General features: G+C 51.8%; 1 protein-coding gene across 3 annotated transcripts in view; it reads right to left on the bottom strand.

The window, feature by feature from the left end:
* dnajc21 (DnaJ heat shock protein family (Hsp40) member C21) overlaps positions 1 to 23,066 on the bottom strand; it is a 44,900-nt gene extending 21,834 nt beyond the window's left edge. The window contains exons 1-5 of one of the 3 annotated variants that reach the window (XM_059974053.1): positions 22,891 to 23,063; positions 19,764 to 19,857; positions 4,142 to 4,265; positions 494 to 616; positions 49 to 353 (exon numbers count right to left, since the gene is read on the bottom strand). In XM_059974053.1, the coding sequence (XP_059830036.1) occupies positions 49 to 353; positions 494 to 616; positions 4,142 to 4,265; positions 19,764 to 19,857; positions 22,891 to 22,987 (743 nt within the window). In that variant the 5' untranslated portion in view covers positions 22,988 to 23,063. Of the gene's footprint in view, positions 1 to 48; positions 354 to 493; positions 617 to 4,141; positions 4,266 to 19,763; positions 19,858 to 22,890 lie in introns of all 3 variants that reach the window. The other 2 variants (XM_059974054.1, XM_059974055.1) reach the window with 2 other exon arrangements.
* Between the last annotated feature and the right edge of the window lie 4,547 nt (positions 23,067 to 27,613).

The raw sequence follows: 27,613 nt of genomic DNA on the forward strand, positions 1-27,613 counted from the left end.
AGGGGTGGGAAAGGGGTGATTGGGACAGAGGGACGGGGCCTCTCCTACCTGGCCTGCTGTAACACCTGCTCCCGTTGCAGTTCCTGCGCCCGTCGCTCCCTCTGTGCATTCAGCTCCTGCAGCCGCTGCCGGTGGGCCTGGACCCGGGGGTCACGCCGCCGGACGAAGGCCACGAGTTGCCGGACCACCTGGCTGAGCTCCTTGCGTGCCTTGTCCCGTAACCGCCGGTTCTCCCGCTCCATGGCTCGCTTCTCGCCCCGGTTCACCGCCTGCCGTGTGTCGAAGCGCTCCCGCCAGGCCATCGTCCGCTGTGTATAGAAACTCTGCCAGTGCGCGTAGAACGGGTGGACCACCTGGGGGCGAGGGGCAAGGGTGAGGGAGACACCACACCGGGACACATCGCAGGACAGCCCGTCCCAGCACCAACCTTGCCCTCCCCACCCTAATCTCCATTACCCTGACACCCTCTCCCTGAGTCAGCCATGGCCCTCACCGTCTGATAGTCACTCTGGGAGTGTCCAAATGATGGGAACAAGAGCCCCTGTGGGTTTGGGGCTCCCTCCACCTCCTCCTCGGCGATGGTGTCAAACACATGACGATAGACCGCGTAGAAACCCTGCAAACCAGGCACAGAGTCAAACACAAATCCCACACCCACATCACAAAACCCACACCACCATTCCACAAACCCCACACACACACCCCCATTCCACAAACCCCACACACACACCCATTCCACAAACCCCACACACACCCCCATTCCACAAACCCCACACACACACCCCCATTCCACAAACCCCACACACCCCACCATTCCACAAACCCCACACACACACCCATTCCACAAACCCCACACACACCCCAACATTCCACAAACCCCACACACACCCCCATTCCACAAACCCCACACACCCCACCATTCCACAAACCCCACAAACACACACCCCCATTCCACAAACCCCACACATACCCATTCCACAAACCCCACACACACACCCATTCCACAAACCCCACACACACACCCATTCCACAAACCTCACACACACACCCATTCCACAAACTCCACACACACACCCATTCCACAAACCCCACACACACACACCCATTCCACAAACCCCACACACACACACCCATTCCACAAACCCCACACACACACCCCACCAGTCCACAAACCCCACACACACCCCCATTCCACAAACCCCACACACACACACACCCATTCCACAAACCCCACACACACACCCCACCAGTCCACAAACCCCACACACACACACACCCATTCCACAAACCCCACACACACCCCCATTCCACAAACCCCACACACACACACACCCATTCCACAAACCCCACACACACACCCCTATTCCACAAACCCCACACACACACCATTCCACAAACCCCACACACACACCCCCATTCCACAAACCCCACACACATCCCCATTCCACAAACCCCACACACACCCCCATTCCACAAACCCCACAAACACACACCCCCATTCCACAAACCCCACAAACACACACCCCCATTCCACAAACCCCACACACCCCACCATTCCACAAACCCCACACCCACACAACCATTCCACAAACCCCACACACACACCCATTCCACAAACCCCACACACACACCCATTCCACAAACCCCACACACACACCCATTCCACAAACCCCACACACACACCCCCATTCCACAAACCCCACACACACCCCCATTCCACAAACCACACACACACACCCCACCATTCCACAAACCCCACACACACACCCCACCATTCCACAAACCCCACACACACACACCCATTCCACAAATCCACACACACCTCCATTCCACAAACCCCACACACACCCATTCCACAAACCCCACACACACACCCATTCCACAAACCCCACACACACACCCATTCCACAAACCCCACACACACCCCCATTCCACAAACCCCACACACACACCCCCATTCCACAAACCCCACACACCCCACCATTCCACAAACCCCACACACACACCCATTCCACAAACCCCACACACACCCCACCATTCCACAAACCCCACAAACACACACCCCCATTCCACAAACCCCACACATACCCATTCCACAAACCCCACACACACACCCATTCCACAAACCCCACACACACACCCATTCCACAAACCCCACACACACACCCATTCCACAAACTCCACACACACACCCATTCCACAAACCCCACACACACCCATTCCACAAACCCCACACACACACCCCACCAGTCCACAAACCCCACACACACACCCATTCCACAAACCCCCCACACACACACACCCATTCCACAAACCCCACACACACACCCATTCCACAAACCCCACACACACACCCATTCCACAAACCCCACACACACACCCATTCCACAAACCCCACACACACACCCATTCCACAAACTCCACACACACACACATTCCACAAACCCCACACACACCCCCATTCCAAACCCCACACACACACCCATTCCACAAACCCCACACACACACCCATTCCACAAACTCCACACACACACCCATTCCACAAACCCCACACACACACACCCATTCCACAAACCCCACACACCCCCATTCCACAAACCCCACACACACACCCATTCCACAAACCCCACACACCCCCATTCCACAAACCCCACACACACACCCCACCAGTCCACAAACCCCACACACACCCCAATTCCACAAACCCCACACACACACACACCCATTCCACAAACCCCACACACACACCCATTCCACAAACCCCACACACACACCCATTCCACAAACCCCACACACACACACCCATTCCACAAACCCCACACACACCCCCATTCCAAACCCCACACACACACACCCATTCCACAAACCCCAGAAACACCCCCATTTCTCAAACCCCAGAAACACCCCCATTCCACAAACCCCACACACACACACCCATTCCACAAACCCCACACACACACCCATTCCACAAACCCCACACACAACCCCATTCCACAAACCCCACACACAACCCCATTCCACAAACCCCACACACACCACCATTCCACAAACCCCACAAACACCACCATTCCACAAACCCCACACACACACACCCATTCCACAAACACCCCCATTCCACAAACCCCACAAACACCCCCATTCCACAAACCCCACACACACACATTCCACAAACCCCACACACACACACCCATTCCACAAACCCCACAAACACCCCCATTCCACAAACCCCACAAACACCCCCATTCCACAAACCCCACACACACCCCCATTCCACAAACCCCACACACGCACCCCCATTCCACAAACCCCACACACCCCACCATTCCACAAACCCCACACAAACACCCCCATTCCACAAACCCCACAAACACCCCCATTCCACAATCCCCACACACACCCAGCCATTCCACAATCCCCACACACACCCCGCCATTCCACAATCCCCACACACACCCCGCCATTCCACAATCCCCACACACACACACTCCACCATTCCACAAACCCCACACACACATCCCCATTCCACAAACCCCACACACACACACCCATTCCACAAACCCCACACACACACCCCCATTCCACAAACCCCACAAACACACACCATTCCACAAACCCCACACACACACACCCATTCCACAAACCCCACACACACCCATTCCACAAACCCCACACACACACCCCCATTCCACAAACCACACACACCCCCATTCCACAAACCCCACACACACACCCCCATTCCACAAACCCCACACACACCCTCATTCCACAAACCCCACACACACACCCATTCCACAAACCCCACACACACACCCCCATTCCACAAACCCCACACACACACCCATTCCACAAACCCCACACACACACCCCCATTCCACAAACCCCACACAAACACACCCATTCCACAAACCCCACACACACACACCCATTCCACAAACCCCACACACACACCCATTCCACAAACCCCACAAACACCCCCATTCCACAAACCCCACAAACACACTCCCCCATTCCACAAACCCCACAAACACACTCCACCATTCCACAAACCCCACACCCTCAAACCATCATTCCACCCTCCCATCACCATTCTGCACCCCCCCACCCGTGTCTGCGGTGAGGGTGGGTCTTTTCCACCACCTACCCCCTGGTCGTCAGTGTAACCCGAGTAACAGGCACTGGTGAAGAACTGCAGCAGGTCCAAGCTGTCGTCCTCGAACTCGCCATCCAGCCCACCCTTCAGGATAGCCTCACGATGGTTGTCGTACCTACACCAGGACACAGAATTAGTGACCCCTCCACTGGTTCAGCCAGCAGTGATAGGGTTAAAGGGCACAGAAACAAACCCAATTCCCCTTACTCCACCCCACCCACACTGACCGGGTCACAGGAATCTCTGCCAGTCCGACCCACACTGACCGGGTCACAGGAATCTCTGCCAGTCCGACCCACACTGACCGGGTCATAGGAATCTCTCCCAGTCCGACCCACACTGACCGGGTCACAGGAATCACTGCCAGTCCGACCCACACTGACCGGGTCACAGGAATCTCTGCCAGTCCGACCCACACTGACCGGGTCACAGGAATCTCTGCCAGTCCGACCCACACTGACCGGGTCACAGGAATCACTGCCAGTCCGACCCACACTGACCGGGTCACAGGAATCTCTCCCAGTCCGACCCACACTGACCGGGTCACAGGAATCTCTGCCAGTCCGACCCACACTGACCGGGTCACAGGAATCTCTCCCAGTCCGACCCACACTGACCCGGTCACAGGAATCTCTCTTAGTCCGACCCACACTGACCGGGTCACAGGAATCTCTGCCAGTCTGACCCACACTGACCGGGTCACAGGAATCTCTGCCAGTCCGACCATAACTGACCGGGTCACAGGAATCTCTCCCAGTCCGACCCACAGTGACTGGGTCACAGGAATCTCTGCCAGTCCGACCCACACTGACCGGGTCACAGGAATCTCTGCCAGTCCGACCCACACTGACCGGGTCACAGGAATCACTGCCAGTCCGACCCACACTGACCGGGTCACAGGAATCTCTGCCAGTCCGACCCACACTGACCGGGTCACAGGAATCTCTGCCAGTCCGACCCACACTGACCGGGTCACAGGAATCTCTCCCAGTCCGACCCACACTGACCGGGTCACAGGAATCACTGCCAGTCCGACCCACACTGAACGGGTCACAGGAAACTCTGCCAGTCCGACCCACACTGAGCGGGTCACAGGAATCTCTCTTAGTCCGACCCACACTGAGCGGGTTACAGGAATCTCTCCCAGTCCGACCCACACTGACCGGCTCACAGGAATCTCTGCCAGTCCGACCCACACTGACCGGGTCACAGGAATCTCTGCCAGTCCGACCCACACTGACCGGGTCACAGGAATCTCTGCCAGTCCGACCCACACTGACCGGGTCACAGGAATCTCTGCCAGTCCGACCCACACTGACCGGGTCACAGGAATCTCTCCCAGTCCGACCCACACTGACCGGGTCACAGGAATCTCTCCCAGTCCGACCCACACTGACCGGGTCACAGGAATCTCTCCCAGTCCGACCCACACTGACCGGGTCACAGGAATCTCTCCCAGTCCGACCCACACTGACCGGGTCACAGGAATCTCTGCCAGTCCGACCCACACTGACCGGGTTACAGGAATCTCTCCCAGTCCGACCCACACTGAACGGGTCACAGGAATCTCTCCCAGTCCGACCCACACTGACCGGGTCACAGGAATCTCTGCCAGTCCGACCCACACTGACCGGGTCACAGGAATCTCTCCCAGTCCGACCCACACTGACCGGGTCACAGGAATCTCTCCCAGTCCGACCCACACTGACCGGGTTACAGGAATCTCTGCCAGTCAGACCCACACTGAGCGGGTCACAGGAATCTCTCCCAGTCCGACCCACACTGACCCGGTCACAGGAATCTCTGCCAGTCCGACCCACACTGACCGGGTCACAGGAATCTCTGCCAGTCCGACCCACACTGACCGGGTCACAGGAATCTCTGCCAGTCCGACCCACACTGACCGGGTCACAGGAATCTCTGCCAGTCCGACCCACACTGACCGGGTCACAGGAATCTCTGCCAGTCCGACCCACACTGACCGGGTCACAGGAATCTCTCCCAGTCCGACCCACACTGACCGGGTCACAGGAATCTCTGCCTGTCCGACCCACACTGACCGGGTCACAGGAATCTCTGCCAGTCCGACCCACACTGACCGGGTTATAGGAATCTCTGCCAGTCCGACCCACACTGAGCGGGTCACAGGAATCTCTCCCAGTCCGACCCACACTGACCGGGTTACAGGAATCTCTCCCAGTCCGACCCACACTGACCGGGTCACAGGAATCTCTCCCAGTCCGACCCACACTGACCGGGTCACAGGAATCTCTGCCTGTCCGACCCACACTGACCGGGTCACAGGAATCTCTCTTAGTCCGACCCACACTGAGCGGGTTACAGGAATCTCTCCCAGTCCGACCCACACTGACCGGCTCACAGGAATCTCTGCCAGTCCGACCCACACTGACCGGGTCACAGGAATCTCTGCCAGTCCGACCCACACTGACCGGGTCACAGGAATCTCTGCCAGTCCGACCCACACTGACCCGGTCACAGGAATCTCTGCCAGTCCGACCCACACTGACCGGCTCACAGGAATCTCTCCCAGTCCGCCCCACACTGACCGGGTCACAGGAATCTCTCCCAGTCCGACCCACACTGAGCGGGTCACAGGAATCTCTCCCAGTCCGACCCACACTGACCGGGTCACAGGAATCTCTGCCAGTCCGACCCACACTGACCGGGTCACAGGAATCTCTCCCAGTCCGACCCACACTGACCGGGTCACAGGAATCTCTCCCAGTCCGACCCACACTGACCGGGTCACAGGAATCTCTCCCAGTCCGACCCACACTGACCGGGTTACAGGAATCTCTCCCAGTCCGACCCACACTGACCGGGTCACAGGAATCTCTCCCAGTCCGACCCACACTGACCGGGTCACAGGAATCTCTCCCAGTCCGACCCACACTGACCGGGTCACAGGAATCTCTCCCAGTCCGACCCACACTGACCGGGTCACAGGAATCTCTCCCAGTCCGACCCACACTGACCGGGTTACAGGAATCTCTGCCAGTCAGACCCACACTGAGCGGGTCACAGGAATCTCTCCCAGTCCGACCCACACTGACCCGGTCACAGGAATCTCTGCCAGTCCGATCCACACTGACCGGGTTACAGGAATCTCTGCCAGTCCGACCCACACTGACCCGGTCACGGGAATCTCTGCCAGTCCGACCCACACTGACCGGGTTACAGGAATCTCTCCCAGTCCGACCCACACTGACCGGGTCACAGGAATCTCTGCCAGTCCGACCCACACTGACCGGGTCACAGGAATCTCTGCCAGTCCGACCCACACTGACCGGGTCACAGGAATCTCTGCCAGTCCGACCCACACTGACCGGGTCACAGGAATCTCTGCCAGTCCGACCCACACTGACCGGGTCACAGGAATCTCTGCCAGTCCGACCCACACTGACCGGGTCACAGGAATCTCTGCCTGTCCGACCCACACTGACCGGGTCACAGGAATCTCTCCCAGTCCGACCCACACTGACCGGGTCACAGGAATCTCTGCCAGTCCGACCCACACTGACCGGGTCACAGGAATCTCTCCCAGCCGACCCACACTGACCGGGTCACAGGAATCTCTGCCAGTCCGACCCACACTGACCGGGTCACAGGAATCTCTGCCAGTCCGACCCACACTGACCGGGTCACAGGAATCTCTGCCAGTCCGACCCACACTGACCGGGTCACAGGAATCTCTCCCAGTCCGACCCACACTGACCGGGTCACAGGAATCTCTGCCTGTCCGACCCACACTGACCGGGTCACAGGAATCTCTCCCAGTCCGACCCACACTGACCGGGTCACAGGAATCTCTGCCAGTCCGACCCACACTGACCGGGACACAGGAATCTCTCCCAGTCCGACCCACACTGAGCGGGTCACAGGAATCTCTGCCAGTCCGACCCACACTGACCGGGTCACAGGAATCTCTCCCAGTCCGACCTACACTGACCGGGTCACAGGAATCTCTGCCAGTCCGACCCACACTGACCGGGTCACAGGAATCTCTCCCAGTCCGACCCACACTGACCGGGTCACAGGAATCTCTCCCAGTCCGACCCACACTGACCGGGTCACAGGAATCTCTCCCAGTCCGACCCACACTGACCGGGTCACAGGAATCTCTCCCAGTCCGACCCACACTGAGCGGGTCACAGGAATCTCTGCCAGTCCGACCCACACTGACCGGGTCACAGGAATCTCTCCCAGTCCGACCCACACTGACCGGGTCACAGGAATCTCTGCCAGTCCGACCCACACTGACCGGGTCACAGGAATCTCTCCCAGTCCGACCCACACTGACCGGGTCACAGGAATCTCTGCCAGTCCGACCCACACTGACCGGGTCACAGGAATCTCTCCCAGTCCGACCCACACTGACCGGGTCACAGGAATCTCTCCCAGTCCGACCCACACTGACCGGGTCACAGGAATCTCTCCCAGTCCGACCCACACTGACCGGGTCACAGGAATCTCTCCCAGTCCGACCCACACTGAGCGGGTCACAGGAATCTCTGCCAGTCCGACCCACACTGACCGGGTCACAGGAATCTTTGCCAGTCCGACCCACACTGACCGGGTCACAGGAATCTCTGCCAGTCCGACCCACACTGACCGGGTCACAGGAATCTCTCCCAGTCCGACCAACACTGACCGGGTCACAGGAATCTCTGCCAGTCCGACCCACACTGACCGGGTCACAGGAATCTCTCCCAGTCCGACCAACACTGAGCGGGTCACAGGAATCTCTCCCAGTCCGACCCACACTGACCGGGTCACAGGAATCTCTGCCAGTCCGACCAACACTGACCGGGTTATAGGAATCTCTGCCAGTCCGACCCACACTGAGCGGGTCACAGGAATCTCTCCCAGTCCGACCCACACTGACCAGGTTACAGGAATCTCTCCCAGTCCGACCCACACTGACCGGGTTACAGGGGCCCATTTAACAGATGGAATTCAATCTGAATCCCCACTTTCCATCTGGTCTCCACCCAGCCACATTCCAAGTCAAGTGCGAGTTCAGTTTATTGTCATTCAACCGTACACATTACACCGTCAAACCATATAATGTTCCACAGACCAAAAGGCACAACGCAGTATGTATAATTCACACTAACAAATTCAGAAATGATCAGGGTCATTTACGACACACGTTAAAAATTAAACAGTAAACGCTACTGGTGCTTCACACGTGATGGCAGGGAGTTCAGTAGTCTCATGGGCCGCAGGACCAAGCTGTTTCCTATCCTGATAGGGCCCTTGTCCCAAGAGTTCTATAGTTTGATAGTTCAATTAAGATCAGAAAAGGTAAACAATCTACAACCTGAAATTCTTGCTCTTTAGATATCCAGGAGAAAACGCACCCCAAAGAGTGAGCGACAGTGAAAACGACGGAACGACAAAGCTCCCCAACAGCCCTCCCACGCACAAACAGCAGCCCTGCCCCTCCCCATACAAGAATAACTCTCAGCACCCTCCCTTCACCCAGCAAGCAATTACAAAGCGCCCCAAGAGAGACCATGATCTGCAGCACAACAAAAACTCATTGTTCACCTAACACTCCAACATGCCAGACTCTCTCTCTCTAATAGAGGGGCAGGAGGAGTCACTCAGTGCCAGGGGAGACTAACAAAGCAAATAAAAAACTCCTCGCTGATCGCCGTGTCACTTTATCCCCTCGAGAATCAGCAGCAAACTCTTGGCTCACCATGGAAAGAAAGAGCAACAGAAACTCCCGCCTGACAGTGTGGAGGGGATGGGGGAATGTGTCAGATTATTGGACAGATGGCGGGGGAATCACTGACAATGCTAGGGGCCCTGTGTACAGTGTTCCTGATAACCCTTCTCACTGTCCAACAACATAAAGACAAGAGATTGTGTAGAACCTGGATTTCTAAACATGCTGCCTGACCTGCTGAGTTCCTCTGACACTTCATGTGCGTGGCACCAGCATCTGTGTTATGGGTAAACTCACTCATTGCTTCTCCTGCATCGACACCCAACTGGCAAATACACATCAGAAACGCAGGTCCCAGCAGACACACTGCCATGGTGAACATTCACCCACACCAGCCTCTGAGCAATGCACATCCAGCCCATTCCCAACCTCTGTCTACCGTGGGAAAGCCAATTCCACATCCAAGTAACCACAGATCTCAAACATCTGGATGAACCACGACAGTTATCATGATGCTATTCACTGTGGAAGACACTCGCAGTGTGCCAGAGGTCGGTGAGTGTCAGGGAGCAGGAGTGAGTGCCATTACTATTACAAAGGAACAAGTGCCAGGCAAACTGACAGGTGTTAAGGTGGATAAGTCACCTGGACCAGATGGACTACACCCCAGAGTCCTGAGAGAGGTTGCTGAAGAGATAATGAATGCATTGGTTGTGATTGTTCAAGAATCTCTTGATTCTGAATGGTCCCGGAGGACTGGAAGACTGCAAATGTCACTCTACTCTTTAAGGAAGGCAAAAGTAAGGAAATTTTGGCCAGTTATTCTAACCTCAGGGGTTGGGAAAGCATTGGAGTCTATTATTCAGGATGAGGTTTCGAGGTACTTGGAGACTCATGATAAAATAAATCAAAGTCAGTATGGTTTCTGTAAATATAAGTCTTGCTTGACAAGTCTAGAAAGCCTACAGCACAATACAGGCCCTTCAGCCCACAAAGCTGTCCCAAACATGTCCTTACTATTGAAATTACCTAGGGTTACCTATAGCCCTCTATTTTTCTATGTTCCATATACCTATCCAGGAGTCTCTTAAAAGACCCTATCGTATCCACCTCCACCACCATTGCTGGCAGCCCATTCCATGCACTCACCACTCTCTGGGTAAAAAACTTACTCCTGACATCTGCTTCGTACTTACTTCCAAGCACCTTAAAACTGTGCCCTCTCATGCTAGTCATTTCAGCCCTAGGAAAAAGCCTCTGACGATCCACATGATCAATGCCTCTCATCCGTTAAGAGTTCTTCGACAAAGTAACAAGAAGGGTGGACAAAGGAGAGGCAGGGGATGTCATTTACTTGTATAAGGTGCCACACATGAGGCTGCTTAACAAGATGAAATCCTGTGGCCTTACAGGAAAGATACTGGCATGGATAGGCAGGAGGCAGCGAGTGAGTTGGATAATGGAATTGATGTCTTTGTGACAAAGTTTGTGGATGATATGAAGATAGGTGGAGGGGTAGGTAGTGCTGAGGAAGCAATGTGAATACAGCAGGACTTGGACAATTTGGAAGAATGGGCAAAAAAGTGGCAGATGGAATACAGCGTTGGGAAATGCATGATAACGCACTTTGGTATAAGGAACAATAGTGTAGACTATTATCTAAATAGGGAGAAGGTTCAAACATTGAAACTCAGGTGCAGAGGGACTTAGGAGTCCCATGCAAGACTCCCAGAAGGTTAATTTACAGGTTGAGTCTGTGTCAAAGGCAGCAAATGCAATGATGGCACGTATTTCAAGGAGGATCGAATATAAAAGCAAGGAGATAATGCTGAGGCTCTCTAAGACACTAGTCAGGCCACACCTGGAGCACTGTCAACAGTTTTGGGCCCCATATCTCAGGATGACATTGGAGAGGGTCCAGAAGAAGAGGCTCCTGAGGATGATTCTGGAAATGAAGGGGTTAACGTATGAGGAGCATTTGGCAGCTTTATGCCTGTACTCACTTGAATTTACAAGGATACTGGGAGATCTCATCGAAACCTGCTGAAAGGACGAAATAGGGTGAACATGGAGAGGATGTTTCCTCTGATGGGGGTATCCTGAACTAGAGGGCACAGCCTCAAAACTGAGGGGTGACCTTTGAGAACAGAGGTAAGGAGGAATTTTTTTAGCCAGAGAGTAGTGAATCTGTGGATTGCTCTGCCACAGACTGCGGTGGAGGCCAAGTCCGTGGGTATACTTAAGGCAGAAGTTGATCGTCTCCTGATCAGTCAGGGCATCAAATGATATGGTGAGAGGGGGCAGGTGTATGGGGTTGAGTGGGATCTGGGAACATCCATGATAGAATGGCAGTGTAGACTCAATGGGCTGAATGGCCTAATTCTGCTTTTATGTCTTTTAGTCTTAACAGGTCAGAGCTTCAGAATTCAATCCTGGCATCCTCTGTAAGGAGTCTGAATGTCCTCCTTCTGGAATGAGTGGGGTTTCCCCAGTACTCCAGTTTACTTGCACAGTCAGAACCAGTACCAGGTTATTATCACCGGCATGTGTCGTGAAATTTAACTTAGCAGCAGCAGCAGTTCAATGCAAAACATAATATAGGAGAAAAAAAAATCAATTGAAGTATATGTATATTGAATAAATTAAAATTTGTGCAAAAACAGAAATACTGTATATTTAAAAAGTGAAGTAGTGTCCAAAGATTCAGATGGCAGAGGGGAAGAAGCTGTTCCTGAATCGCTGAGTGTGTGCCGTCAGGCTTCTGTACCTCCTACCTGATGGTAACAGTGAGAAAAGGGCATGCCCTGGGTGCTGGAGGTCCTTAATAATGGACGCTGCCTTTCTGAGACACCGCTCCCTGAAGATGTCCTGGGTACTTTGTAGGCTAGTTCCCAAGATGGAGCCGACTAAATTTACAACCTTCTTTCAGTCCTGTGCAGTAGCCCCTCCATACCAGACAGTGATGCAGCCTGTCAGAATGCTCTCCACGGTACATCTATAGAAGTTTTTGAGTGTATTTGTTGACTTACCAAATCTCTCAAACTGCTAATAAAGTATAGCCACTGCTTTACTTTCTTCATAACTGCATCGATGATGCTGGGACCAGGTTAGGTCCTCAGAGATCTCGACACCCAGGAACTTGAAACTGTCACTCTCTCCACTTCTGATCTCTCTATGAGGATTTGTATGTGTTCCTTCGTCTTACCCTTCCTGAAGTCCACAATCAGCTCTTTTGTATTACTGACGTTGAGTGCCAGGTTGTTGCTGTGGCACCACTCCACTAGTTGGCATATCTCACTCCTGTACGCCCTCTTTGTCACCACCTGAGATTCTACCAACAATGGTTGTATCGTCAGCAAATTGAGAGATGGTATTTGAGCTATGCCTAGCCACACAGTCATGGGTATAGAGAGAGTAGAGCAGTGGGATAAGCACACACCCGAGGTGCACCAGTGTTGTCATCAGCGAGGAGGATACGTTACCAATCCGCACAGGAGTTACTAGCATGGGTGGAGCATTGGCTGGTCGGCAGAAAACAGAGAGTGGGAATAAAGGGATCTTATTCTGGCTGGCTGCCAGTTACCAGTGGAGTTCCACAGGGGTCGATGTTGGGACAACTGCTTTTTATGAAGTATGCCAATGACTTAGACTATGGGATGAATAGATTTGTGGCTAAATTTGCCAATGATACAAAGATAGGTGGAGGAGCAGATGGTGTTGAGGAAACAGAGAGCCTGCAGAGCAGTGGCAAAAAATACAATGTTGGAAAGTGTATGGTCATGCACTTTGGTGGAAGAAATAAACTGGCAGACTATTATTTAGATGAGGATTTCTGGAGGTATAGAATATAGAGTGAGTGCACTGGATAGAGGAGAACAGGTGGATGTTGTATAATTGGATTTCCAGAAGGCGTTCGATAAGGTGCCACACAAGAGACTTATAAATAAGATACGGATACATGGAGCCGGAGGAAGTGTATTGGCATGGATAGTGGATTGGTTAACCAATAGAAGGCAGAGAGTTGGCATAAATGGGCGTTTCTCCGGTTGGCAGTCACTGGTGAGTGGGGTGCCGCAGGGGTCGGTGCTGGGCCCGCAGCTGTTTACCATTTACATTGATGATTTGGAAGAGGGGACTGAGTCTAGCACAGCAAAATTTGCTGATGACACTCAACTAGTGGTAAGCAAATTGTACAGAGGATGTGGAGAGTCTGCGGAGGGATATGGATAGGCTAAGTGAGTGGGCCAAGGTCTGGCAGATGGAATACAATGTTGGTAAATGTGAGATCATCCAGTTTGGAAGGAATAATAGAAGAGCAGATTATTATTTAAATGGTGAAAGATTGCAGCATGCTGTTGTGCAGAGGGACTTGGGAGTGTTTGTTCATGAATCGCAAAAGGTTGACTTGCAGGTACAACAGGTTATTAAGAAGGCAAATGGGATGTTGGCCTTCATTGCTAGAGGGATTGAATTCAAGAGCAGGGAGGTCACGCTGCAACTATACAGGGGACTGGTGAGGCCGCACCTGGAGTACTGTGTGCAGTTCTGATCTCCATACTCGAGGAAGGATATATTGGCTTTGGAGGCAGTGCAGAGGAGGTTCACCAGGTTGATTCCAGGGATGAAGGGGTTAACCTATGAGGAGAGATTGAGTCGCCTGGGACTGTACTCTCTGGAGTTCAGAAGAATGAGAGGGGATCTTATAGAAACGTATAAAATTTTGAAAGGGATAGATAAGATAGAAGTAGAAAAGTTGTTTCCATTGGTAGGTGAGACTAGAACTAGGGGACATTGCCTCAAGATTCAGGGGAGAAGATTTAGGATGGAGATGAGGAGAAACTGTTTTTCCCAGAGAGTGGTGAATCTGTGGAATTCTCTGCCCAGGGAAGCAGTTGATGCTTCTTCGCTAAATATATTTAAGAAACAGTTCGATTGGTTTTTACATAGTAAGGGAATTAAGCGTTATGGGGAAAAGGAAAGTAGGTGGAGCTGAGTTTACGGCCCAATCAGTCATGACCTTATTGAATGGTGGGACAGGCTCGATGGGCCGGATGGCCTACTCCTGCTCCTATTTCTTATGTTCTTATAAGAGCAGGGATGTGATGTTGAGGCTCTATAAGGCACTCGTGAGACCACACTTGGCGTATCGTGTGCAATTTTGGGCTCCTTAATTTAGAAAGGATATACTGACAATGGAGAGGGTGCAGAGAAGATTCACGAGAATGATTCCAGGAATGAAAGGGTTACCATATGAGGAACATCTGGCAGCTCTTGGGCTGTATTCCCTGGAGTTCAGGAGAATGAGAGGGGGAATCTCATAGAAACATTCTGAATGTTAAAAGGCTTGAACAGATTAGATATGGCAAAGTTATTTCCCATGGTAGGGGAGTCCAGGTCAAGAGGGCACGACTTCAGGATTGAAGGACATCCATTTAGAACAGAGATGTGGAGAAATTACTTCAGTCAGAGGGTGGTAAATCTGTGGAATTTATTGCCATGAGTGGCTGTGGAGGTCAAGTCATTGGGTGTATTTAAGGCAGAGATAGATAGGTTCTTGATTAGCCAGGGCATCAAAGGGTATGGGGAGAAGGCAGGGGAGTGGGGATGACTGGAAGAACTGGATCAGCCCATGACTAAATGGCGCAGCAGACTCAATGGGATGAAGGCCTACTTCTGTTCCTATATCTTATGGTCTGCCTGTTAGGATCCAGTTGCAGAGTGAGGGACAGAGGTCCAGGTTCTGTAACTTATCAATGGGGATTGTGGGAATAATGGTGTTGAATGCTGAGCTATAGTCGATAAACAACATCCTGACATAGGTGTTTGTATTGTCCAGGAGGTCTAAGGCCGTGCAACGATAGGCAAATTGCAGTGGGTCCAGTTCCCTGCTGAGGCACGAGTTCAGTCTAGTAATGACCTAACTCTCAAAGCATTTCATCACTGTAGACTCATCATCACTGTAAGACTCTTGGCAATGCAGAGGATCAGAGGGATCTTGGGGTCAGAGTACATAGGACACTTAAAGCTGCTGCGCAGGTTGGCTCTGTAGTTAAGAAGGCATATGGTGCATAAGCCTTCATCAACCATGAGATTAAGAGTCGAGAGGTAATGTTACAGCTGTATAGGACCCTAGTCAGACCCCAATTGGAGTACTGTGCTCGGTTCTAATCACCTCACTACAGGAAGGATGTGGAAGCCATAGAAAGGGTGCAGAGGAGATTTACAACGATGTTGCCTGAATTGGGGAGCATGCCTTATGAAAGCAGGTTGAGTGAACTTGGCCTTTTCTCCTTGGGCGACGGAGGATGAGAGGTGACCTGATAGAGTTGTATAAGATGATGAGAGGCATTGATCATGTGGATAGTCAGAGGCTTTTTCCCAGGGCTGAAATGACTAGCACAAGAGGGCACAGTTTTAAGATGCTTGGAAGTAGGTACAGAGGAGCTGTCAGGGGTACATTTGTTTGTTTGTTTGTTTGTTTTTTTTGTGTTTTTTTTTTACACAGAGTGGTGAGTGTGTGGAATGGGCTGCCGGCAACGGTGGGGGAGGTGGATACGATAGGGTCTTTTAAGAGACTCCTGGATACAGGCCCTTCAGCCCACAATGCCGTGCTGAACATATACTTACTTTAGAAATTACCTCGGGAGCTTAGAGAAAATAGAGGGCTATGGATAACCCTAGGTAATTTCTAAAGTACGTACATGTTTGGCACGGCATTGTGCTCCAGGTTTTCTACGTGAGTGCTACTGGACAATAGTCAAAGGAGTACTAGGCAGGTTAATTGGTTATTGTAAGTGAGGAGCACTGTGGCATCTAGCGGCAACACCTTTACCTGCATCTTCGGAAACAGCTCTATTTCTGCCTTTCAGATCTCTGTTTCCCCCTTTTCAAGGCTCTTTTGAAGATCCCAACTTGGTTACACGCTGACTTTGGTTCTTCGTGGAAATGGGAGCCGCTGTCACGGCCTCACAACCGGCTGCTTTTCAAAACGCAAAGCACGCGGCCTGAAAGAGCAGCGAGCCTTCAGTGTGCCGGACGTTCGTGGCTCTGGATGGGGGCGGACTCCAGGCGAGTGCCTATGCCTGTTGTGTCGTGGGAGACGGAAGGTTGGGTGGGGGCTGCCGATGCCTTTTCACTGGTGGGGGAGGATCGTTGTTTTGCTGCTGCTTGTGCGTGGGAGGGGAGAGTTGGGGGTTTGGGGTTCTAACATTTAACTGACTGTGCATCTTTATAAAGAAAAAGAATTTCCGAATGTATATTATGTACATTTGTCTGAGGTTATTGAAGTTGTCTCGTGATTAGGTTAGGGTTGATATTGAGGTTACTGGAGCAGTGTAACTCAAGCGGACAACTCTCGTGTAGAGCTAAATATCAGTCTGACCAGGTTCTTGTCAAGCGCCAACTGACACCCACAGCTCTTCCTTCAATCACCCTCACCATCTCTCCAAGAACTATTTTTGAGTTACTAAATCATTTGCCTCAAACCCTTACTGACTCTCCCTAATTAGGCCACAACTTTCCAAATGCTCATAAATCCCGAAGAATCCCTTCCAATTGCTTCCCTACCACTGACACGAGACCCATCAGTCAAAAGTTTCCAAGATTGTCCCAGTTTCTCACTGAAACAGCAGCAGCATTTTTGTCTTTATTTAATTTAGGAGGTGGAGAGGGGGAGCGGTGAGACAGGGACGTGCCTGGGCTCAGTGCAGTTCACCCAGATTGACCACGGAGGTGGAGAGGGGGAGCGGTGAGACAGGGACGTGCCTGGGCTCAGTGCACTTCACCCAGACTGACCACGGAGGTGGAGAGGGGGAGTGGTGAGACAGGGACGTGCCTGGGCTCAGTGCACTTCACCCAGACCGACCACGGAGGTGGAGAGGGGGAGCGGTGAGGTAGGGACGTGCCTGGGCTCAGTGCAGTTCACCCAGATTGACCACGGAGGTGGAGAGGGGGAGCGGTGAGACAGGGACGTGCCTGGGCTCAGCGCACTTCATCCATACCGACCACGGAGGTGGAGAGGGGGAGCGGTGAGACAGGGACGTGCCTGGGCTCAGTGCACTTCATCCATACCGACCACGGAGCTGGAGAGAGGGAGCGGCGAGGCAGGGACGTGCCTGGGCTCAGTGCAGTTCACCCATACTGACCACGGAGGTGGAGAGGGGGAGCGGTGAGGCAGGGACGTGCCTGGACTCAGTGCACTTCATCCATACTGACCACGGAGGTGGAGAGGGGGAGCGGTGAGACAGGGACGTGCCTGGGCTCAGCGCAGTTCACCCAGATTGACCACGGAGGTGGAGAGGGGGAGCGGTGAGACAGGGACGTGCCTGGGCTCAGTGCACTTCACCCAGACTGACCACGGAGGTGGAGAGGGGGAGCGGTGAGGCAGGGTCGTGCCTGGGCTCAGTGCACTTCACCCAGACTGACCACGGAGGTGGAGAGGGGGAGCGGTGAGACAGGGACGTGCCTGGGCTCAGTGCAGTTCACCCAGACTGACCACGGAGGTGGAGAGGGGGAGCGGTGAGACAGGGACGTGCCTGGGCTCAGTGCACTTCATCCATACTGACCACGGAGGTGGAGAGGGGGAGCGGTGAGGCAGGGACGTGCCTGGGCTCAGTGCACTTCACCCATACCGACCACGGAGGTGGAGAGGGGGAGCGGTGAGGCAGGGACGTGCCTGGGCTCAGTGCACTTCATCCATACCGACCACGGAGGTGGAGAGGGGGAGCGGTGAGACAGGGACGTGCCTGGGCTCAGCGCACTTCACCCACACCGACCACGGAGGTGGAGAGGGGGAGCGGTGAGACAGGGACGTGCCTGGGCTCAGCGCACTTCACCCACACCGACCACGGAGGTGGAGAGGGGGAGCGGTGAGACAGGGACGTGCCTGGGCTCAGTGCACTTCACCCATACTGACCACGGAGGTGGAGGGAGGGAGCGGTGAGACAGGGATGTGCCTGGGCTCAGTGCACTTCACCCATACTGACCACGGAGGTGGAGAGAGGGAGCGGTGAGGCAGGGACGTGCCTGGGCTCAGTGCACTTCACCCATACTGACCACGGAGGTGGAGAGAGGGAGCGGTGAGACAGGGACGTGCCTGGGCTCAGCGCACTTCACCCATACTGACCACGGAGGTGGAGAGGGGGAGCGGTGAGGCAGGGACGTGCCTGGGCTCAGTGCACTTCACCCAGACTGACCACGGAGGTGGAGAGGGGGAGCGGTGAGGCAGGGACGTGCCTGGGCTCAGCGCACTTCACCCATACTGACCATGGAGGTGGAGGCCGGCTGAGACATTCTTGGTGGTCAGAGTGCAGATGCCAGTATGGAGGCCAGCAGTGACAAGTGAACCACAGCCCTTCCTCCTGTTGTGGACTATCGTGTACCCCTACGGAAAGGAGAGGAAGCTCACGAGAATGAAACGGTTCAAGTAGGAGCTTGCAGGTTCTGACCTTCACTTGCTGGAGATTAGAATAATGACAGGGATCTCATTGAAACGTACTGAAAGGCCAAGAGAGAGCAGATGATTCCTTTAGAGAAGTCTAGGACCAGAGGGCACAGCATCAGAACAGAGGGACGCGCATTTAAAGCGAAGATGAGGAGGAATTTCTGCAGCCAGGGGGTGGTGAATCCTTGGAATTCATCACCACAGGCAGCTGTGGAGGCCAAGACATCGGTTATATTAGGTTCTTGATTAATCAGGACTTCAAATATCACAGGGAAAAGGCAGGAGAGTGATGGACCAAATGGCCTAGTTCTGCTCCCACGAGTTACGATCGAGTGAGTGGTGTGCCACCTCTGACTGGGTCCACTGGCAGCTCTTCTCAGACCACGGGGACAGGCCAGAGGAAACCGCCCGGGAGGTGTGAGTGCAGTCACGGAGTGCTGCTGCCAAGCCCGAGGGACACGAGGTACACTCACCACGCTCTCTCCTGGGGATCGCTCAGTACATCGTACGCCGCCTGGATCAGCTTGAACTGTTCAGCTGCTTCCTCGGGGTTTTCCAAGTTCTTATCTGTGCACAGGAAGATCCCAGGAGTGAATGGCGCAGCTGGTCAACACCCATCCCAGCTGCTCCCACTGCCCACTGCATCCCTAACCAGCGCCGGGCTCGGGACCCGGGGAAGTGGATGAGGGGCACAGTGCAGAGAAAAATAAAAGGCTGTTTTTGAAGGATTTAGAGAAAGCGAGGTCCTGCTTCAGCTGAAAGTTAATAAATCTCTGGGCCAGACAACACATGTCTGAGGGTACTTAAAAGAGGTCAGTGATTACATATACAAACCTATAACGTGTATTTTTCAAAAGTCATTGAAGTCTGGTGAAATCTCCGAGGACTGGAAACTGGCTAACGTTGTCCCAGTATATTAGAAGGGAGACTACACTGACCCTGGTAACTATAGACCAGTGAGATTAACGTGCATCACAGGCCAGATACTGGAAACAGTAATAAAGAATGAGATGGAAAAGCAGAGGATAAGAACAGGTATGTTAGCAGAAAGCCAGTGTGGGTTCAGAAAGAGGAAATCATGTTTTACTAATGTTGGTGTTCTCTGAAGAGGCAACTAAAATTTAAGATAACAGTAGAGCAGTCAATATCATGTACGTAGATTTTCAGAAAGCTTTTGACAAGGTACCCCCACGAGAGGTTAATAATCAAACTACAGGAGGCAGGGATTCGGGGTATTGTGTAGGAAAGGGCACAGAATTGGCTCAAAAACACAAAACAATGAGTTATGGTGAGAGGATCAAGTTCACACCTAGGAGATGTTAAAAGTGGGGATCCTCAGGGATCAATTTTGGGGACACGGCTGTTTTTAATTTACATTAATGATTCGATAATCACAACAAATAAACTGGTAAAGTTTGCCGATGACACGAGATTAGGGGGCCGGGCTGATAACTTTCAGGCAGCAGAAACAATACAGTTAGATCTAAACAAAATCCAGATGTGGCAGATGAAGTTTGGTGTAAGTGAATGTAAAGTACTACATATAGGGAATAGAAATTTTAGATATAAATATACAGTGGGGGGTTTGAGTTAGAAAGTGCACCGAATGAGGAGGATTTGGGCATCCTGGTAGACTCATCACTATCAACATCTATAGACAACAGGTGCAGAGGTAGGCCATTCGGCCCTTTGAGCCAGCACCGCCATTCACTGTGATCATGGCTGATCATCCACGTTCAGTACCCCATTCCCGCCTTCTCCCCATATTCCTTGACACCGTTATCTTTAAGAGCTCTGTCTAACTCTTTCTAGAAAGCATCCAGAGAATTGGCCTCCAATGCCTTCTGAGGCAGAGCATTCCATAGATCCACAACTCTCTGGGTGAAAAAGTTTTTCCTCAACTCCATTTTAAATGGCCTACCCCTTATTCTTAAACTGTGGCCTCTGGTTCTGGACTCCCCCAACATCACGAACATGTTTCCTGCCTCCAGCGTGTCCAATCCCTTAATAATCTTATATGTTACAATCAGATCCCCTCATCCTAAATTCCAGTGTATACAAGCCCAGTCGCTCCAATCTTTCAACATATGACAGTCCCGCCATTCCGGGAATTAACCTTGTGAACCTACGCTGCACTCCCTCAATAGGAAGAACGTCCTTCCTCAAATTTGGAGACCAAAACTGCACACAATACTCCAGGTGGGGTCTCACCAGGGCCCTGTACAACTGCAGAAGGACCTCTTTGCTCCTAAACTCAACTCCCCTTGTTATGAAGGCCAACATGCCATTAGCTTTCTTCACTGCCTGCTGCACCTACATGCTTACTTTTCAGTGACTGATGTACAAGAACACCTAGATCTTGTTGTACTTCCCCTTTTCCTAACTTGACACCATTCAGATAGTAATCTGCCTTCATGTTCTTGCCACCAAAGTGGATAACCTCACATTTATCCACATTAAACTGCATCTGCCATGCATCTGCCCACTCACCCAGCCTGTCCAAGTCTCCCTGCATTCTCCTAACATCCTCCTCATATTTCACATTATCACCCAGCTTTGTGCCATCTGCAAACTTGCTAATCTTACTTTTAATCCCTTCATCTAAATCATTAATGTGTATTGTAAATAGCTGCGGTCCCAGCACCAAGCCTTGCAGTACCCCACTATTCACTGCCTGCCATTCTGAAAAGGACCCGTTAATCCTTACTCTTTGTTTCCTGTCTGCCAACCAATTTTCTATCCATGTCAGTACCCTACCCCCAATACCACATGCTCTAATTTTGCCCACTAATCTCCTTTGTGGGACCTTATCAAAGGCTTTCTGAAAGTCCAGTTACACTACATCCACTGGCTCTCCCTTGTCCATTTTCATAGTTACATTCTCAAAAAATTCCAGAAGATTAGTCAAGCATGATTTCCCCTTCGTAAATCCATGCTGACTCAGGCCGATCCTGTTACTGCTATCCAAATGTGCCGCTGTTTCATCTTTTATAATTGACTCCAGCATCTTCCCCACCACTGATGCCAGGCTAACTGGTCTATAATTCCCTGTTTTCTCTCTCCCTCCTTTCTTGAAAAAGTGGGATAACATTAGCCACCCTCCAATCCTCAGGAACTGATCCTCAATCTATAGAACATTGAAAAATGATTACCAATAATGCGTCCAAGATTTCCAGAGCCACCTCCTTAAGTACCCTGGGATGCAGACCATCAGGCCCTGGGGACCTTCAGTCCCATCAGTCTACCCAACACCATTTTCTGCCTCATGTGAATTTCCTTCCGTTCCTCCGTTACCCTAGGTCCTCTGGCCACCATTACACCCGGGAGATTGTCCAGATCTAGACAATGAGGCTAAGAGAATGTTGGTCTGTATAAATCTAGAGACATTCTGCTTGAGGCCACTCCTTAAATACGGTGTACAATTCTGGTCTCCACATTGGGTGAGGGGGACGAGACTCGTTCCAGGTCTGCAGGCTATGAGCTATGGAGAAAGATTGCAAGAATTAAAACTTTTCAGCCTAGCGAGACAGAGAATGAGAGATGCTCAGAATCATTAAGGGTGTAAGTAAGGTGGATACCAGCCCCCACCCCCTCACTGACCCGGGTGCCACCGCAGCGCCAGACGCCGGTACGCCTTCCGCAGCTCCTCGTCACCGGCCTCCCGGGGCAGACCCAGCACCTCGTAGTGGCAACGCATGGCGCCGAGCCGAGCCGAGCCGAGCCGCGCCGGTACCCACTTCCGGCAGGCCGCCGACGTCCCCCGGGGCGGGTCTCCGGAACCGTCCAATAACGTACAAGCGGGCGCGGCTTACTCGGCCCCTCCCACACACACCCGGGGCGTGGCTCCCCAGTCCCGCCCGTTGACGTCACTGAGAGGGCGTGGTCTCTCGATCAGCGCTGCCAATAGGCTGATTTATGCTTCTGCGTAGCAGCCTACGCCGTGCGTCGGTGTGTCGACGTCGCCCTGCAATTCGCCGCCAAACGCTAGTCGGCGCTGCGGTTTCTGATGGCGGCCGCAGTTGGACGAGGGTAACTTTTACCGCCACGCAGAGGGGAGAGACGACGTCGGGGGAGGGGTGTGTGCGACCACTGAACGGATTGAGGCAGAAGGAGGGTGAATCTTCTGTGCGTGTCCGGCCACTGAGCGACATGGAGGGGGGAACCTTCAGTAAGCTTCTGTATGTCCACATCATCCCTATTCCGAATGTCAATATCATCTCCATTCCCAGTGTGCACATTCCCCATCTCCAATGTCCACATCACCCCCAATCCCAGTCAACATCACCCATTCTCAATGTCCACATCATCCCTATCCCGAATGTCAATATCATCTCCATTCCCAGTGTGCACATTCCCCATCTCCAATGTCCACATCACCCATTCTCAATGTCCACATCATCCCTATCCCAAATGTCAATATCATCTCCATTCCCAGTGTGCACATTCCCCATCTCCAATGTCCACATCACCCCCAATCCCAGTCAACATCACCCATTCTCAATGTCCACATCATCCCTATTCCGAATGTCAATATCATCTCCATTCCCAGTGTGCACATTCCCCATCTCCAATGTCCACATCACCCCCAATCCCAGTCAACATCACCCATTCTCAATGTCCACATCATCCCTATTCCGAATGTCAATATCATCTCCATTCCCAGTGTGCACATTCCCCATCTCCAATGTCCACATCACCCCCAATCCCAGTCAACATCACCCATTCTCAATGTCCACATCATCCCTATCCCGAATGTCAATATCATCTCCATTCCCAGTGTGCACATTCCCCATCTCCAATGTCCACATCACCCATTCTCAATGTCCACATCATCCCTATCCCAAATGTCAATATCATCTCCATTCCCAGTGTGCACATTCCCCATCTCCAATGTCCACATCACCCCCAATCCCAGTCAACATCACCCATTCTCAATGTCCACATCATCCCTATTCCGAATGTCAATATCATCTCCATTCCCAGTGTGCACATTCCCCATCTCCAATGTCCACATCACCCCCAATCCCAGTCAACATCACCCATTCTCAATGTCCACATCATCCCTATCCCGAATGTCAATATCATCTCCATTCCCAGTGTGCACATTCCCCATCTCCAATGTCCACATCACCCCCAATCCCAGTCAACATCACCCATTCTCAATGTCCACATCACCCCCAATCCCAGTCAACATCACCCATTCTCAATGTCCACATCATCCCTATTCCGAATGTCAATATCATCTCCATTCCCAGTGTGCACATTCCCCATCTCCAATGTCCACATCACCCCCAATCCCAGTCAACATCACCCATTCTCAATGTCCACATCATCCCTATCCCGAATGTCAATATCATCTCCATTCCCAGTGTGCACATTCCCCATCTCCAATGTCCACATCACCCCCAATCCCAGTCAACATCACCCATTCTCAATGTCCACATCACCCCCAATCCCAGTCAACATCACCCATTCTCAATGTCCACATCATCCCTATTCCGAATGTCAATATCATCTCCATTCCCAGTGTGCACATTCCCCATCTCCAATGTCCACATCACCCATTCTCAATGTCCACATCATCCCTATCCCGAATGTCAATATCATCTCCATTCCCAGTGTGCACATTCCCCATCTCCAATGTCCACATCACCCCCAATCCCAGTCAACATCACCCATTCTCAATGTCCACATCATCCCTATTCCGAATGTCAATATCATCTCCATTCCCAGTGTGCACATTCCCCATCTCCAATGTCCACATCACCCCCAATCCCAGTCAACATCACCCATTCTCAATGTCCACATCATCCCTATCCCGAATGTCAATATCATCTCCATTCCCAGTGTGCACATTCCCCATCTCCAATGTCCACATCACCCCCAATCCCAGTCAACATCACCCATTCTCAATGTCCACATCATCCCTATCCCGAATGTCAATATCATCTCCATTCCCAGTGTGCACATTCCCCATCTCCAATGTCCACATCACCCCCAATCCCAGTCAACATCACCCATTCTCAATGTCCACATCATCCCTATCCCGAATGTCAATATCATCTCCATTCCCAGTGTGCACATTCCCCATCTCCAATGTCCACATCACCCCCAATCCCAGTCAACATCATACCCATTCCCAATATCCACATCGCCCCATTCCCAACTCCACATCATCTACATTACCAATGTCCACATCACCCCATCTCCAATGTCCACATCACCCATTCTCAATGTCCACATCATCCCTATCCCGAATGTCAATATCATCTCCATTCCCAGTGTGCACATTCCCCATCTCCAATGTCCACATCACCCCCAATCCCAGTCAACATCACCCATTCTCAATGTCCACATCATCCCTATTCCGAATGTCAATATCATCTCCATTCCCAGTGTGCACATTCCCCATCTCCAATGTCCACATCACCCCCAATCCCAGTCAACATCACCCATTCTCAATGTCCACATCATCCCTATCCCGAATGTCAATATCATCTCCATTCCCAGTGTGCACATTCCCCATCTCCAATGTCCACATCACCCCCAATCCCAGTCAACATCACCCATTCTCAATGTCCACATCACCCCCAATCCCAGTCAACATCACCCATTCTCAATGTCCACATCATCCCTATTCCGAATGTCAATATCATCTCCATTCCCAGTGTGCACATTCCCCATCTCCAATGTCCACATCACCCATTCTCAATGTCCACATCATCCCTATCCCGAATGTCAATATCATCTCCATTCCCAGTGTGCACATTCCCCATCTCCAATGTCCACATCACCCCCAATCCCAGTCAACATCACCCATTCTCAATGTCCACATCATCCCTATCCCGAATGTCAATATCATCTCCATTCCCAGTGTGCACATTCCCCATCTCCAATATCCACATCACCCCCAATCCCAGTCAACATCACCCATTCTCAATGTCCACATCATCCCTATTCCGAATGTCAATATCATCTCCATTCCCAGTGTGCACATTCCCCATCTCCAATGTCCACATCACCCCCAATCCCAGTCAACATCACCCATTCTCAATGTCCACATCATCCCTATTCCGAATGTCAATATCATCTCCATTCCCAGTGTGCACATTCCCCATCTCCAATGTCCACATCACCCCCAATCCCAGTCAACATCACCCATTCTCAATGTCCACATCATCCCTATCCCGAATGTCAATATCATCTCCATTCCCAGTGTGCACATTCCCCATCTCCAATATCCACATCACCCCCAATCCCAGTCAACATCACCCATTCTCAATGTCCACATCATCCCTATTCCGAATGTCAATATCATCTCCATTCCCAGTGTGCACATTCCCCATCTCCAATGTCCACATCACCCCCAATCCCAGTCAACATCATACCCATTCCCAATATCCACATCACCCCATTCCCAACTCCACATCATCCACATTCCCAATCCCAGCATCACCCCTATTCCCAGTATCAACATCATCTCTATTGCTAACGTGCAAATTACAACGCATTCACAAATACTACATCCTCAGTTTTCAATGTCACCCCCCATTCCCGGTGTCAATATCATCCCTATTCCCAATGTCCACATCACTCCCATTTGCAATGTTCTCATCACCCCCTTTCCTGATATCTACATCATCCACATTCCCGATGTCCGAATCACCACCATTCAGAATTTGTTCATCACCCCCATTCCCAATTTTCACATAATCCCCATTCCCAATGTCCACATCATCTCAATTCACAATTTCTGTATCGCTCCCATTCCCAATTTCCATATCAGCCCCATTCCCAATCTCATCACCCCTATTCCCAGTGTCAACATCTTCTCCATTCCCAATGTGAATATTCCCCATTCCCAATGTCTACATCACCCTTATTCCAAATGTCCACATTCCCCACTCATGATATCCACATCATACCCATTCCCAATGTCCATATCACCCCATTCAAAATGACCACATCATCCCAATTTCTAAAGTACACATTACCCCCATTCCCAATGTCAAGATCATCCCCATTCACCAAGTCAACATAATCCATATTCCCAATACCAACATCACCCCTATTCCCAGTATCAACATCTCTATTACCAACGTGCAAATTACACCCCTTTTGGAAATACCACATCCCTCAATCCTCAATGTCCACATTGCCCATTCCCAATGACCACATAACCCCCATTCCCAATGTCAACATCAGCCCCATTCCCAAAGTCAACATAATCCACATTCCCAATGCCAACTTCACCCATATTCCCAGTATCAACATCATCCCTATTGCAAATGTGCAAATACACCCCATTCGCAAATACCACATA

This window comes from Hypanus sabinus, chromosome 7 (assembly GCF_030144855.1).
Source record: "Hypanus sabinus isolate sHypSab1 chromosome 7, sHypSab1.hap1, whole genome shotgun sequence".
Classification (NCBI taxonomy): Eukaryota; Metazoa; Chordata; class Chondrichthyes; order Myliobatiformes; family Dasyatidae; genus Hypanus; species Hypanus sabinus.